Below are 16,389 nucleotides of genomic sequence, written 5' to 3' on the forward strand. Positions count from 1 at the left end.
CTTCTTGGTAGCGGAGTCATCAGAGTAATTTGGCAAAAAGGAATAACTGGTTGTTACCTGCATAGGTAAATATCCATACTAAACTGCCTGTTGCTCTGTTTCTGCAGATATGGAATGAATTTCCATATTACCTCTGACTTGGGCTAAGTGCAGCAGTCTGATAAGCTCTGGATGAGTAATATCATTTGAAGTGTATCACCTCTGTTTCAGTCCTTTAATGGCTCTGTGATGCTTCAGCCTTTTCTTGGCCCTTTCTGTTCTTACTCATCATTGATTACTTAAGACCAACTGTAAGTGCAGCTGACTGGCATCTACGGCTTGTCAAGGCAGATGGACCACACTGTGAAGCTAAGCCAGAATGATACCTTTCAAGACAGCTGCAAGATTCTCTCAAGTAGTGTTTTTCTGTTGAAGCAAAATCAGTTGAAGAGCATAATGAAATAGGTATGAGAGAGAGAGAAAATTGCTGCAGGCACACTAGTCTGAACCACTATAATCTATGTGTTTCTCTGCAGGCTGCCTCTTAGAGCATGCCAAGGAATTCACTAGGTATCATTGCATCCAAAGCTAGTTAGGAGAAAATTACTGCAGCTTTACAGTGTGTGCGGTTTTAGTTGTTGGGGTTTTTTTAATATATAAATAATTAATACAATGTGTGACACATGTTTAAGCTGCGTATTTTAGTACTGGTCACTACAGTTTTTGGCTCTAACCATCAGCTCATAAGAAGAGGTTTTTCTTATCAGTGCTGCTTCATGAAATAATTTTAATTATTTCTGGTGTAGTGGTTTGGTTTTTTGGGTTTTTTTGTTAGGGTTTTTTTTTTCCCCCCTTCATCATACTTCTGCCTCTAATAACTTTTCCTTTGCTCTTTTTGTGGCTACTTATTTCAAAATGTTACAGGCCAGTTTCATAATTTTTGAGCTTATAGACGATGTTCTACTACTCTTTTTACAGCATAATACGGTCAGACCATTATTATTGTGCTTTCTTGTGTATCTTAGGAAATTGGCTAATCCATCCCTGAAATTTTTTGGGGGAAATGCCCTTTCACTGACCCTAATACTTGGATGTAAGGATGAGAAAATGGAGACGAAAGAAAATGTGGAAAGAAATTATATTTCTATTGACTAGTACAGTTCATCCCAGAAACTGCTCCCTTGAAACAACTTGATACTAAAACAAAGGATATTGCAGCTTTCAGAGAAGAGCGCAGATTCTGAAACCACATTTTGTCCAGTAACTTTCTCCTTGCTTCCTGAGAAGAAAAAAATTTGTGACTTTGTGTGGTGTTTTCTTAACTATTCTTGATAATTGCTTCAGATAGGTGCCACAGTGTCATAACCTGGATCACGGGAGAAGTATTAAAATTATATAATAAAAGAGATTTTTGTTTTGTTTTGTGTCCATGGCCTGCTAGTAGAAAACTTGATTGTTTTTCTGTGTAATCAGTAAAGCAGTCAGTCCAGTTTTAATTTCCGTAATCTGATCTGCAGTCTGGCAGTTAGCATGGAAAAATAAATCAGACTGATCTAATTTGATCAACTGGTGTCACAGGCATTTCAGTGAGGTGTTGGTATGGGGTCAGGTTTGGGGGTGTCTCTTCACCCCTGTTTGTTAAAATACTTCAAAATGTATCTTAGGAAATAATGTCGCAAGTCTTTGTCCATAGTATATGTGAGAGTATTAGAACTAGGTTGTAATACGCAGTAGCAGTTATTGGATTTGCCAAATATTAGAAACTGGTGTAACATAAAAGAGATGTTAGAAGAATGTCCAGGCTAGTTTTGGATTGACGCTTAAGTTAATTAATGGCAATCACGTTTAGGCGAAGGGTCTGTTGAAGAATTAATTAGTTAAGATTGCTTATGAAGTTAGGGGTGAAAGTATTTCTGATTTTATCTTTTTGGCTGTTCTTATGGATAGATGGGAGATATTTCTGTGTATGAACTTCCAAGAACTGACTAACTTGACTAGCTAAGCCCATGGCCGTGGGTGAGGGTGAATAATCTTTTCAACAAAAGCTGGTTTTATCCCGTCATATGTTAAGTATTTACTGGGTAGGCTAGCAGGTTGGTTTTTTCCTAACTTCCTGGTGGTATTTTTCTGTTATCAAACAGAACCTGGCTTGCTAATGTAAAAATAGGCTATGTAGAAACAAAACAAACCCTTTTTTAGTTCGCAAGAAACCAGGTTAAAATGAATGTCTCCTGTGTCTGCCTTAAGAGGTATACAGTGTCTTTTGGCATATCATTATTAAAGTAGGGATTTTTAAAAGCATTGGAATGGGGAAGCTTTTGGATAGTTATCGTGTGTGTTCTTAAGTCTTTTAATTGATATCAGAATCCTTGAGGCAGTACCTCATGTTTGAATGCTGAAGGCTCCTGTTCTCCAAGCAGTAGCATTGAAGAAATGGAGGCTGACACAAAATTGTTATGGACAAGCGAAGAGGAACTTGCTTTCATGCTTCCATGGCAGACATTCTCACCTCTTGTAGGCTTTCACAGTTAAGGAATTTCACAGTAACTTATTTAATAGTCCAATCTGATTTAATTCCTTTGGAAATATCAAGTACTATATTGTATTTACAAATAGATGACACTTTCCTGTAATTTTAAATATTTAGCAGTAAAATTAAGAAATACCATTATTGCAATGGAAAGTAAGAATTTTGGTATTTTGTTAAGATGCACCTTGTAGCACTTACTGCTACCAAGTAACACAAAGATAGAGGGTGTACCTGTGTAAAATTTTCAGAAATTTTGCAGTATGCAAAGCGGATTTTTACACTGTATTTTAGAAAACAAAAGCAGTTACCTAAAATTGCTAATTCATGAGAAAAAAAATGATGCCTGTTTCTTTCTTCTCCTCTGTCAGGTTTGTAAATACTACCTGTGTGGCTTTTGCCCAGCTGAATTATTTACAAATACCCGTTCTGATTTAGGTAAGTCTGTAAGTCTTGTAACTTTTGTTCTCTTACATGTAATTACAATTGAACTTTTGTTTGCAAACTACATTTTTATTGTTTAATGCTCTGTCAAAACACTTTGAAAATAGGCTTTTTTATTTTTAAAGGATTGCCAGTGATTTAGTGTGTTAAGAGCAATATTTATTCTAGATCCTACTTCCTCTAAGTGAAAAAACTTTTTTTTTTTTCCTTACAGTGTAAGCTAAATTATTGGGTGTGGGGTGGTTTTCTCCTCCTGAAGTGCTGGCTTCTAGTTTGGTTTATTCTACCTGGGCAGGGTTTTAACTTATTTTTGTGTGAGTATACGTTTTTGAGCTTCTTTACGTTAGAGACTCACTTACTGTAATAGTTATTACTGAAGGCCATCTCTAAATTACTAGTAGCTTTCAAGTGATGGTATGCGAACAAGATGTAGTTTGGGGATGGTAACTAGGAAAAAGAGGATTCTTGTCTTGGTGTTAATTTTCAAGTCCATTGAAGAGTTTGATACACTGGGGAAGGTGGGGAATTTTAACATGACTCCCTTCATGAACTCAAGCCACATAACCTCCTAATTTTACTCTGAAGATCAACTTTTTAAATAGCCAGTTGTTTATTTCAAAGAACAGTGGAGCTTAGAAAGTGCTTGGTTAAATTACCCTGCATATGTCATTTTTCCTTTTTTTTTTTTTTTTTTTTTTTTTTTTTTTAAGGCCTCAGGTGTTTAAGGTATTATTTTGTTTTTGTAGTTTTACCGATGTAGAACTTGGTCTGGAAGTTCTATTTTATATGAAGACTTCATATGTCATTCAGAATCTTCTTTGGTTTTATAATTACTAAACCATATTCACATTCTTTTTCTTTAATGTGTCTTTCAAACTCCAAGCAAAGGAAGCAGAAAGGCAGGCATAAAAGTCCTTGGGAAGTGTGTATAGCTCTGTTCTGTCGTGGTGTACAAACAAATGCTGATGGAGTGTGAGTACAGCATTTAAGAATGCAAGCTTAAACTTTTTGTGTGGTCTTTTTAGGTCCTTGTGAAAAAATTCATGATGAAAATCTACGTAAACAGTAAGTATGTTGGTTGATATGTTAATGCAAATAATGTTTCTAGTATGCTTGAAATTTCCTAAAAGCAACCCAGCCATGAGAAACTAATTGCTTTTTGATTTATTTATATAAACGTTTATTTAAATGTATAATATTCTCTTACCTTGAGCAAGAATTTATAACATTGCAGGTTTTATTATTTGTTTTGCATATGTTATGGAGTGACGTGAGCTTTCATTTTAAAAATATTTTACCAGGTACGAGAAGAGCTCTCGTTTTATGAAAGTGGGCTATGAAAGAGACTTCTTACGCTATTTACAAAGCTTACTTGCAGAGGTAGAACGCAGGATTCGAAGAGGCCATGCTCGTTTGGCACTGTCACAGAATCAACAGTCTTCTGGGGTGAGTCTAGAAGAATCATTGAGGCAATTTTTCCTCTAGATAGCATTTTCATGTTCTCTTAACCTTGTCTCTTTGGGTAAAATACATTGGTTTTACTACTAAAAGTACATTTTAGATGAAGTGAGATTCTTTTTGCGTTCATGCTCAGAAGTTACATTTCAGAGTCCATGGAACTTCTAAGTCATACTTGAGTGTCTGCAAAGATACGTAATAGCTGCATGGCAGTTTCAGAGTTTAAATTTAGGACTTTGAATTCAGATGTCTTACCTTTTATGGGCCAGGGCCTTGAACGTTTTTGTTGATTTAGGAGGAGTAGTGTGACTAGAACTTGCTTCACTCAGCAGGAGTGGAGTAAGCTGTGTTGAGGAGTGTTACATGTTAGACTAGACTATTATTAGTAGGTCTTCATGGGAGAAGAGGCAGGAGGAGGTTATTCCTGCAGTGTCTCTAGAATATGAGAAGACATACATTCGTGTGTTTTAAAGTTTCTTTTTTTTTAACTAAAACAAAACAAAAAACCAAAACACTTGTACTGTTTGGCAGGGAGCAGGACCTACTGGTAAAAATGAAGAGAAGATTCAGGTGTTAACTGACAAAATTGATGTACTTCTACAACAGGTGAGGGTTTTTTACCCCCTGTAAGAGAGATCTCTTGCTTTTGTTACTTGTTTAAAAATTATAGTTGCATTTTTTTATTGTCCTTTAGATTGAAGAACTAGGTTCAGAAGGGAAGGTGGAAGAGGCACAAGGAATGATGAAACTTGTTGAACAGTTAAAGGAAGAGAGAGAATTGCTGAGATCTACAACTTCAGTAAGTAATGTGTTTGTAGTTCTGTCAGACTTATTTCAAAATTTGGTGCAACAGTACGTTCTTAATAACCTTATCCATCCTGAAGGCATGCAAGTTCTGTGCAGAATTTATTAGACGATAACATGGCATTTAGGTATGTTAATTCAGTATGTTGATTTAGCGTGCTACCTTGAGAGTGGGTTTCATGCACACAAATTATGAAGTTATTTACACAGCAGTCCTGGAGATGAGCTTGCATCTTACTTTAGTTCAGGTCTCAGTTAAACTTTGCTGTGTAGCCTCCGCAATACTATTTCACTGAATTACCAATCTGACTGTGTTACAGAAAGCCCTTGTGTTAAGGCTGTGACTAGAGACAGGCATCTGTCTGACTTTGAGAGCTACAGAAACCAAAGATAATGTGTTAAGTAGCAAGTTCCTGTCAACAAAAAGGAGCTTAAGTTTAAACATTATATTTTGGTGTTTAGTAATATGCTCAAATTGTGAATCCTGTTTTATTTTTTAGAAGTTCTTAAATGTTGCAGGCAATAGTGTTTGTGTCCGTACTATGTGCTTCATGAACATCACACAGCAATAATCACTTGGGTTTATGTTGAAATTCCAGCATATTTCTCGTATGTCTGTTGAAACAGTGAGTTAATTGCACCACCATCATTTTAAATAGAAGCCCAGCGTTCCTTTTTGTATTTCTTCATGGGATATTGTAGCCTTTTCATTCCTTGAGACATATTCCATGGTTATTCTGCTGCTCCAGACATTTCAGTTGATGCCAAAGAAATCATCTTAAGAGAAAACTGATTTTCATTTTTCTTAATCCTGAGATTGCAACGAAGCTGCAGATATGGCTATATACATATTAATCCTTTGCAGTGAGGAATAGGGTTTGTTTTGGGTGTTTTCTAATTGACTCTTTCCTTGTGGCTTACAAATGGCGTATGTGATTTTCAGCTTTCACTAGTGCCTAGGATTTGACAACAGTAACAGTAAAGTTCTAAACCTCTTCACTGGCTTCTGGCTAAAACTTTTCTTTTGCTTTATAGAATATTTTTCTCTTGCAGACAATTGAGAGCTTTGCAGCCCAAGAAAAGCAAATGGAAGTTTGTGAAGTTTGTGGAGCCTTTTTAATTGTAGGAGATGCACAGTCCAGGGTAGATGACCACTTGATGGGAAAGCAGCACATGGGTTATGCCAAAATAAAAGCTACTGTAGAAGATTTAAAAGTAAGTATCTCTTCAGTTGTTGAACATAAAAAATTGCTTGGAGGCTTCCTATGGTAAACAAAAGGCTGTCCAGTGGACTTTCTCAAGTGGGTAAAATGCTCCAAAGATGATCTATAAAAACTAAATGGAATCCCACTGCACATTTAGCATTGTGCTTGCACTGACATTCTTTGTGGTATGTGTTTACACTAGATATAAGCCAAGATGTAAATTCAGGTGGGAAGTTTTTGTGGCCTTTGTAAAGAACTGTAGCGTGGCCTCTGTTCTTTTGAGAATGACAAGCAAAAAAAGTTCTGCAAGACAAATGATTTCCGTTTCAGGGATTTTAGAAAGTGCTTCTATGTATGCCATCCTTTGTTTGGGAAAAAAGATTTTAAAACTGTTAAGCTCACGCATCCTCAGAATGTATAAACTAAGTTATATTGAATGATTTATCTTGATTAATCTTCATTTCTTTCTGTGAATTTTTTTTTAAGGAAAAGTTACGAAAAAGAACAGAGGAACCTGACCGTGATGACAGGTTAAAAAAAGAGAAACAAGAACGAGAAGAGAGAGAGAAAGAGAGGGAACGGGAAAGAGAAGAGCGGGAAAGGAAGAGACGACGTGAAGAAGAAGAAAAGGAAAAAGAGAGGGCTCGTGATAGAGAGAGACGTAAAAGGAGTCGTTCACGGAGTAGACATTCAAGCAGAACATCTGACAGAAGATGCAGCCGTTCACGAGACCACAAAAGATCAAGAAGCAGAGAAAGAAGGCGAAGCAGGTACGTGTGTGTGTGTGTGTAAGTATTTTCATGTAACTTTCCAAAATGTAAAAATCTTGTGGGCACTTGATCTGTCAGCCTGGGTCACATCACTGATTTGTTATCACTTTTCTTATCTCTAAGTGAAGACATACTTTACTGGTTCTAAGGATAAGCAAGTTTTGCTGCATGTTCACTGTCTTCTCTCCTTTTTTGGAAGTAGATGACACCATTGTGGTGGAAGTGGTCTTTGAGTAGACAAGTGCAAGTAGTGCAAGAACAGGGTCTTGTTTTTTCCTTAAGTTGGTCTTTAATTCATAGTAGTGGATATTTTTAAGCTGTGTGGTTGAATGTTTGAGTAAATGAAGAGGGCAGGATGAAGCCAGGTCTTATGTACTGAGAAATATTTATATACAGTATGCTAAGGCTTGTTTTAAATATTTATTTTCTGCAAATAATCAATGTGTTAGAAAGTCCTACTGTTTTACTATTTTATCTTCTGAGTTAGGAAATACCAGCTGACATTTACATTTTTGAAATTTTCTCTGAATGTTAAGGAGTCGTGACAGAAGAAGAAGCAGAAGTCATGATAGATCAGAAAGAAAACATAGGTCTCGCAGTAGGGACAGGAGACGATCAAAAAGCCGGGATCGGAAATCCTACAAGCACAGAAGCAAAAGCAGAGAGAGAGAACAAGACAGGAAGTCAAAAGAAAAAGGTATGTTTGTGTGAAGACTGAGTTTGTATCAAGTTTTGAAACTAGTCTTTCAGTCTCAAAAGCTCCTAGTCTTTCAGTGAGTGACTGAAAGTTCTTCTTAGCATCAAATCAGATCTGGTTTTATAAGCTGAATATGTTGCTGTTAACCAATTTGAAGCATTTTGTTCGTTCCAGTTATTGTTAATGCACATGCATGCATACATGTGTACACCCCAGTGTCCACCTTTTATCTGTTACAGTAGTTATTAAAAGCTTACCACTTCGCAAATTAAGTGTATTTTAAGACGTGTTTACTGTTTACCTTTAGATAAACATAAGCCTGTAATCAAATTTTTGTAAGACTGAATGTCTTCCATTCCTACTGCTAGCAGATATTTCTGTAATTAACCTTTGCTGGTACATATTTTGTGGGAGATTGATAGCTGGTTTTTCACCTGTACCATCTATTACGTGTCTACACTATCACGTTTCCTTTATTTTCCTTTAACACTGCTTTTAAGGTTTTTTTTTTTTCTGATTTATGAATGTAGTCCAAGATAAATCTTGCAGAATTTCTGTAATGCTCTATATTACAGTTTCATGCCCTCTCCCCAATCTCCTGCTCTTCCCCCCATCCTTCCCCCTTGTTGTTTTGTTTTGTTTTTTAAATGAAGTGAGATTTGCTTTGTCAGTATTCAGGTGAGTCTCAAAGGAATGCTGTATTAGTCCTTGGAATGCTTTTGTATCAGTACATGCTATGTACAACAGCATTGATGGTGACTCACTGCGTCATCAAAGGCTGGTGTTCAGAAGCTTTACCTTTAAGTAGGATTAAAAAGAGCTACAGAGAGAACACTACAGATTCACATTCTGTGAAAAGATGCTAATTCACTGTTACTGCAAAATTTCCCCCTTTAAAAGTCTTCTGAAACTTCTGGAGGAATGTAATACTAACTTCTGGCTTAAACTACTGGCTCTGTTGGGGTGCTGACTAATGTCCAGTCTGAAACAGCCACCCCACTTCATTATTAGAGCTGGCCGTCAGTAACGGGTGAAACAATTCTGTTATGTTTCTAAGGTACTTTTGAGGTTCTCTGGAATGAAAGGTGCTATGTGCATGTTTCTGGATTGCACAGGCCTGTTTGCCCAACCCTTACTTTTCCATATTTATCCAGCGGATTAGTTCCCAAAATGTTGGTAATGCTTTGTGTATTTTTCTTGCCTGACTTCCTTGGGCCGTTTTAATTTTTCTGGTTTATACTACGGTGCATCTTTAGTATTGATTCTTCTCTCATTTTGCTTTGCCCTTTATAAGCAAGTGGGTTTTAGCTGCTTGCTCATTGGCAGTGGAACTGATGCATAGTGTTTAAACTCAGATTCAGTATTGTAGCCTATATCTATCCATTTGTTACTTTATTCCTACCTGATATTGTGCCTTTTTTGCTTACTTCATGAACAGCTTTCTGGTACTTAGTCAAGAATGTCCTATTCAGTATTCTGTGTGTATCTATGCATATAAATAACTGTGTTCTTATTTATTCAAATTTGGTCTGTTTTTGAGCTTAATGGCTTTTCAGTTCTTTCCTTAATCCTTCCGTAAATAGAGGAGCTAGTGAACTTTCTTCAGCATCTCAATATTTTTAGTTTTATCTTGACTGATTTCCTTGCTGGGCGTTTTATTTGCTGCTTGCTACTTTCTTCCTCCAGAAACGAGAACAGTGAGGTGATGCTATAAGCTGTGATGAAAATTCCACCTGGGAAAATCAATAACTTTTTTTGGCTATGGAATCATAACATTTGTAGAAACACAAATAGCCTTAGAGCAGTACTGTAATGCTGAAGAAGTTTGTGTTCCCTTTGTTGGGAAAATCTTTAATAAAAAAAAGAGAGGAAGAAAGGAAAAAACCAAACCAATAGTATTTAACAAGCAAGCACTGAATTTCTATAATGAAGCTGTAAACACCATTACATCCTCATGTTTGCAATGTGGCATTGTAGGTAGTTAAGTAGATAGCTTTAGAGGTTCATATATCTGAAGTGTGTGGCTGGCTACCTGCTCTACTGTTTGCACAGAAAGAAGTAATGTAGAAGTTAAGACTTAACTTATTACATTTACTGCTCCATTGGGAATATTGGCTTCAGAATCTAATTGTCTTTATATCCACCACTGATCTGCAATTATAAAAGTAAGCAGCAAAGGCCTGGCTCTAACTACTCATGGTAGTGCCTTTCATCTTGAAATCTCAAACTGCTTTATAAACATGAATCTTAACAGGAAAAAAAGCAAGGCGCAGTTGCCCAAGACTTGCCTACTGTTACACATTATATTAGTGCCATACGTTGAAAATGCAGAAGTCCTGGCTGCTTGTTCACTAAAATACTGTGGAATACAGCGACCTTTAAGATTGTAAGAAAAAAGTATATGTAAAAATGGAGACACTTTAATTTCTGACTCAAGTTTCAGGAATACATTTGCTGAAGGAGGGAGCCTGCCAGCCATAAACACCAGCTGAGCATTAGCTTAATATAAACCACCAGAACGTGACTACTGTTCAAGTAAACTAACTTTAGAGTAGGAGGAATAAATAGTTGTGTGGTTTGGTTTTTTGTTGTTTGTTTTTTTTTTTTTTTAAGAAAAGGAAGACATCTGTTCTGCAAGTACCTTCATTTTATGAGAGGTTAATACTGGAACATGCCTCCAAAGCACTTTAACTTGGCTTTTTAGCTTCCTTAATCTGGATTCATATACTTATATAAAAATAATTATATTTGTGATTGTGTTTTCATGTTAGTGATTGATTAAACCTCAGCAAATACTGTCAGAACACCCAAACCCTCAATAATACGGGATATTATGTTTGACTGATTTTTGCATTCTCTGAACAGTAAAACCATTCACATTATTTTGGTAAGAATTCTGACAAAATACATATCAGATGCCCACTTGAACTCAATCAGAAAAATGTGCATGTGTTGAATCAGGAAGCAAAGTCAGTATTAATGTGATTATACTTAATAGATCACAGCTGAAATAATATACACAGTTTCAACAGCAAACTAATTGTATGTGCTTTTAAAGAAAGAAATCTTACTGATTGAAAATACAGTGGAGGAACTTAACTGCTTGCAGATACTCCAGGAGCTGAAAGAAGTTCAGTTATTGGACTATTCGTTGAATTCTCAGTTCTGCTTGGCAAACTGGAGGTTTGCTATGGTAAAACTATTTTATTATTAAAGTTTTTAGAAGAGTTTCATCTTTCATACCACAGTTTAATAGTAGTTTTTTTAACCTTAAACAAAATTATCCTTCCTGACCAAATTCAAGAAACAAACAAGACAGAACAAAACCCTGCACACTGCACATCCATAGGGCTATTAAGATCTACCATATCTACATAGGACAGAAGATAAGATTATTGGACTGACTACTAGTCCTCTGCGGGGAAACAAGACTACTATTCCTCAGTGGATCTACGTGTGCATCGGAGATACCTATAAGACACAAAAAGAAGACTTTTTAACAAGGTTAGTTAGAGTGCAATCTACCTGCGGAGTTGCAAAACCGAGGGCAGACAGATACAAAATTACTAGTTCTTCAGTTAGCTTTTTGACATCGCTGTGTGCTTTCTCCAAGCACCATGCACTGGATGTGCTGCTTCAGATGAAACCTCAGTAGTAGTGTTCATTAGGCAGTTGCCCTCATTTCTGTGTGGGGGCTTTACCCCTCCCTTTGGTGGTCTGTTTTAAAACAAAGAAGTTGGGATGTTGCTTCTCTTTTAAAGCTTAATTTCTACTTTGTCTTCTGGAATATAAAAATGTGTTATGTCAGTCTAGGTGATAACATTATTTAAAATAGTTCTTTCAGAGTGTTTGATCTGTGTGCTCCTGTGTTGGGGGGATATATATATATATTTTTTTATATTACTTAATTGCCTGGATAGCAGGGAATAATCAGAAAAAAGAGCATGAATGTTGTTCTGTACGATGACATCCGAGAGGTTCATTTTTCAGATTTTTTTTTCTCTCCAAAGTGTCTTTACTCATCAAAGGTTGAATATTATGGTGTGAAATAATACAGAAAGAATTGATATTTTTATTACATTTGCAAATACTGAATATATGGATGAGGCACACAGCTCTAATACTGAATGTTTTTCTTCCCATGGAAATATTTTTACTTCTGGCTTCCTTCCTTCTTTGAAGATTATTGAGGAAAAGATGAGTTTTTCAGCAGTGTACCAAACTCTTCAGTCAGCTTTCCAATTCATAATGGAATTCATGGGGTACTTCCCATCTTGCTGTTCCTTTGCCTTTGGAAAAATAGTACTTTTAATATCCAAACCCAAGCCTTTTAATGAGTGGATTATAAATGACTGGTGTTTTTATAAAATTGAGAATTGATAATGCTGACAAGCGTGCAGCTTCTGTGACATACTGTACAGTAAAGTAAATTTTGATTGTCACTGTGATCCCCACCTTCAAAGCTAGCGGTGCTTAATATTGTTTCCCCAAGTATTTGATTGTTTGGAGTTGCTAGGTTTTTTTAATTGGCAAGTATTGATTTATTTGATAATGCACTGATGCGTTGTCCCATCACTCTTTTCTGATTCTCTTTTCAAGAACCGTATTTAATGAGAATTGTAAACCAAAGAAGGCCATACACATCATAAATTAAAAATGGGGACAAAAAGAGTCCCACGATAAGTAAGGAAGCCATGCATCATAATTACACGTTTGCCTAACTTCTTGACTGCCTCTTTACCCCCAATTTGTGTATTTCAACAGACAGCTGCCTCTGTTAGGAAGTCTGTCTTTTCTCCTCTTTTCCCCACCCTGTACTGTCCCCTTTGACCTTTTTTTGTACCCTCTCCATTCCAGCATGGTAGCCTGAAGCCTATTTCTGTAACTTTTTGAGTATTACTGTTATTGCTATAAAAGTAATTGTCCCATTTTGTATGCAATATATATCTCACATGTGCAATGTTTGTTTTTACTTTGAAATCCATGGTCAATGTCTTCTTTCATGGCAGAAAAGAGGGGATCTGATGATAAAAAAAGTAGTATGAAGTCCAGTAGTCGAGAAAAACAGAGTGAAGACACAAATACAGACTCGAAGGAGAGTGATACTAAGAATGAGGTCAATGGGACCAGTGAAGACATTAAATCTGAAGGTGACACTCAGTCCAATTAAAACTGATCTGATATGACCTCAGATCAGACAGAGGTAAGTGCATTATTTCAAACTTTGATTAGGGCTTTTTGTTACTGTTTAACAGTGCAGCGTAAGTATGCACAGATGAAGATGGAACTAAGCCAAGTAAGAAGACATACTAAAGCACCTTCTGAAGGAAAAGACAGTGTAGTCCTGCAAAACATTTTGAGGTACATTGTTTTGTCTCAGCTATTTTGTAGCAGACTCGTGCCCCCATTAGTGTGCCTCTTTGGGACATATTTGTAATATAGCCACCATAGAAAAATTAATTATCCTTTTTTATTTTTAGGGATTTTGTTATCGTTTTTTAAAAAAAGTTGAACTGTTTTTGTATTTAAGTCCATATTGTGTTGGTACATCAGCAGAAACTTTTGCTTAATACTTAATATTTGAGGCACATGTTGGACTACTTTGTTTTCATATAAACTGCTAGTATTTCTTTGTCAAGGATGTTTCTAGTTTTTTTGCTTTATTGCCTTGCATTCTAATGCAGTTTGTTCTGTAACTCGAGAGCCAGTAGCATTGGATTGATGGAAGTGTAGGGTTTATGAATTATTGCAGCTGACTACCATACCTCACACAGCGTTGGTGTTGTGAGCGGCCCATGAAAAGCCAAATTAAAAATCAAGGATTCAGTCAAACTAAGCAGGTACTCATGCCAGGTACTCCTTTCTCTACCCACATCCATGTTTGAATGCTGTTGCCTGTAATCTTTAAGCTTACTGTTGTGTTTTTGATTTTCAAGATAGTGAAAAGGACTTTTTGTGTATTGTGTGAATACTGTAAATCTGATGTTAACAGAATGGAATTTTCTTTCAACTGTATGTAGGGATGCAGTGCTGCCCAGAATTAGATATCTTTAAAGAGTTTAAAATGCAATAAACACTACATAATAATCGCCTTGTTACTTTCAATGCAATTCAAGTCTTTAAGAGGTATGTGTTTAATATTTCCTACTGTGTAGGAGAATTTGCAGTCAGCCATAGTAGAGAGAAGTGGAATGGCTGATAACAGACTTCTAAGGCAAATGTAAATAAAAAGACAGATGCCACCAAATGATTACAATGTTCATGGCAAGAATGTATGCTGAAAAACTGTTTGTTGGAAATGAAACAGCTAAACAATGGGAAATACGATTACTGTATTAAAAGGAAAACGTGGAAGTTTTTTCCCCATTCTTGACATAGCTTTCTTACTCTTACAGAAGGTCTTTAGTTGTATTCCTGAAATAAGGAACTAACAATGGAGAGTACAGCTGATAAATGAGCTTCTTGCAACATAATTTGTTACTGTAGTTTCATTATTTATGCTAGGAACTCTTAAACACTTAATGTTGATTATTAAACCATTAATGCTACCTTATTGCTTCTAAAGCCAGTCATGTTCAATGTTGACATTTTTGTAGAGTTAAGATGACAGCTAACAACTGGGCCAATATATAGGAATGGTAAACTAAATACTCTTAATGCTGTCTAATTGTCTGTTTTCCCAAAATTTTGCATTTTAGGACTACTACATGAAGAGTCTGCGAAGACAGCGGAAGACAGCTTAAACTGAAGATCTGCTTTAAAATGAGGTGAAAGAAAGCTGTAGTGGCGTAGAAAAATATAAAGTTGAGTTAGAAATTTTTTTTTTTTAAATTTAATTCAGGACTGGTGTTTCCTCCCAGAGTTCAGAAAGATGTGTTGATAATAGCACATATGCTACTGAGAATATAAGTCCTGTATCCTTTTTTTCTTTAAGACTTTTTAAGATAAGAAACCAACATAACCTGAACACATGGCTTGCTCAGTGTTTAATTGCAAGTTTTCATTCTTGGACTTTAAAACACAAGAATAAATGTTTAGTATTTGTGTGAATCGAACTAAAATGAATCCCATTTTTACAACTAAGCTATTCCTAGCTTCTTGATATATGAGAAATGGAAATAAAGTATCTTTGAATTTCTGTTACAAATTTGATTGTCTCTGTCATTGAACGTTTAATATTAAATAAGCTTCTTTCCTAATAAATCTACTCATGTCTTCAAGCTTAGTCCATTAATTTGGATGCTTAGTTATTCTGTGGTGTTTGTGGGTTTGGGGCTGGTTTTTGTGCCATCAGTTAGTATTTCATTTCAAGCTTACTTTTTCAGCAGTTAGATGGCTGTTGGATTCTGTGTCCCTGAAAAAGTGCTGCTTATGCTGCAGTTGGTTAAGAAATTACAGAAATCTCGCAATAAAAATGTAGGCCTTAAGCCTTCATAAAGCAGTTAGACTTTAACTTAACAGTCTGTATGTTACAACAGATACGAGGGAAAAGACATTCCTTATGCTTTCTTGTGAAGCTGTAGTGCAAGCAAGCGTAGTTCTTGTTGGAAAAGAACTGCAATGTGTACTAGTCAGCAGAAGAGACAGTAAAGTGTACTTCAGTGCTGTGTCTGTAAGGACTGAATTTACATTTTTTTAAAAAAGCATTATCCTTCATATTAGTATTCAGGACTTGACCGTACATGTAACTGAATGGACAAAGTACTATTGTAACTTGCTGCTTGTAATTTTGGTGTGTCTTGTATCATCTGTTTGTGGAAGTGCACTCATAAAAGGACCTGGATGTTGGTCCCTCTGGGTGTAATCAGTGCTGTTTTTTTGATAAGGAGGGATACCACATGCGGACAGCCGTGTTCCCTTTTTGACTTTTATCGTTCTAAAGCAGATGGCCATACACGGGCACAGGGGATTGAGACTGGGTGGTGGGTTCTTTTGGAAAAACTTAACAAAAAAATTAATGCAAGTGGGAGCAAGTAAAATTATAATTATAGACTTTGCATGAACACCTATTCCTTTTGAAACTTGTGTAAGAGACATGATTCAGCTACTGCCTGGATGTGTACTTCTTTCAGTAACTAAAAATGTTTGTCTTGCACCTTCCATTGCACATATTTGTTACAGGACTAGCATGTTCCCTTCCTTATTTTGCAGAGGTATAAATGATAAAATGAGGTAACTTGTAAATTGGACTGGGATTCAGATTCTGACATGTCTGATAGTGGAGTCTTTCTCTAGTGCAATGAAGATGAAGGAAAAAATCTATCTTTCTGAGCATAGGAAACATGGTGCCTTTCTAGTCACTACCTTCAGATTTGACTGTAACAGGCATCTCTAAACAGATTCATCGATGTGAAAAGTGCTTCAGAGCTCGAGCCCAAGATAAATACAGTCTCAGATTTTCTAGGAATGGTATGCAAAAAGCAAGTAGCTTATTGAAGTAAGCACCTCCTACATACTTTCTCCGTACTGGTTTTGACAGCCTTTTTAGGTGTTTAAAATGTACTG

At 36.2% G+C, this 16,389-nt stretch overlaps 1 protein-coding gene across 2 annotated transcripts; it reads left to right on the forward strand.

Moving 5' to 3' along the window:
• The first annotated feature begins 2,883 nt into the window (after positions 1-2,883).
• On the forward strand, positions 2,884-15,095 carry LUC7L3 (LUC7-like 3 (S. cerevisiae)). Of its 2 annotated transcripts, XM_009581744.1 has the most exons (12): positions 2,884-2,944; positions 3,976-4,015; positions 4,252-4,396; positions 4,940-5,014; positions 5,103-5,207; positions 6,266-6,427; positions 6,904-7,187; positions 7,724-7,884; positions 12,894-13,034; positions 13,140-13,245; positions 13,659-13,724; positions 14,583-15,095. In XM_009581744.1, the coding sequence occupies exons 3-11, from the start codon at positions 4,274-4,276 to the stop codon at positions 13,681-13,683; spliced, it is 1,182 nt and encodes a 393-aa protein (XP_009580039.1). In that variant the 5' UTR covers positions 2,884-2,944; positions 3,976-4,015; positions 4,252-4,273; the 3' UTR covers positions 13,684-13,724; positions 14,583-15,095. The 2 variants fall into 2 exon arrangements, with proteins under 2 accessions (XP_009580039.1, XP_009580040.1); XM_009581745.1 differs by having other exon boundaries at positions 13,659-15,031.
• The last annotated feature ends 1,294 nt before the right edge of the window (positions 15,096-16,389 follow it).

Source organism: Fulmarus glacialis, unplaced genomic scaffold (genome assembly GCF_000690835.1).
Source record: "Fulmarus glacialis isolate BGI_N327 unplaced genomic scaffold, ASM69083v1 scaffold29697, whole genome shotgun sequence".
In the NCBI taxonomy this organism is placed as follows: domain Eukaryota; kingdom Metazoa; phylum Chordata; class Aves; order Procellariiformes; family Procellariidae; genus Fulmarus; species Fulmarus glacialis.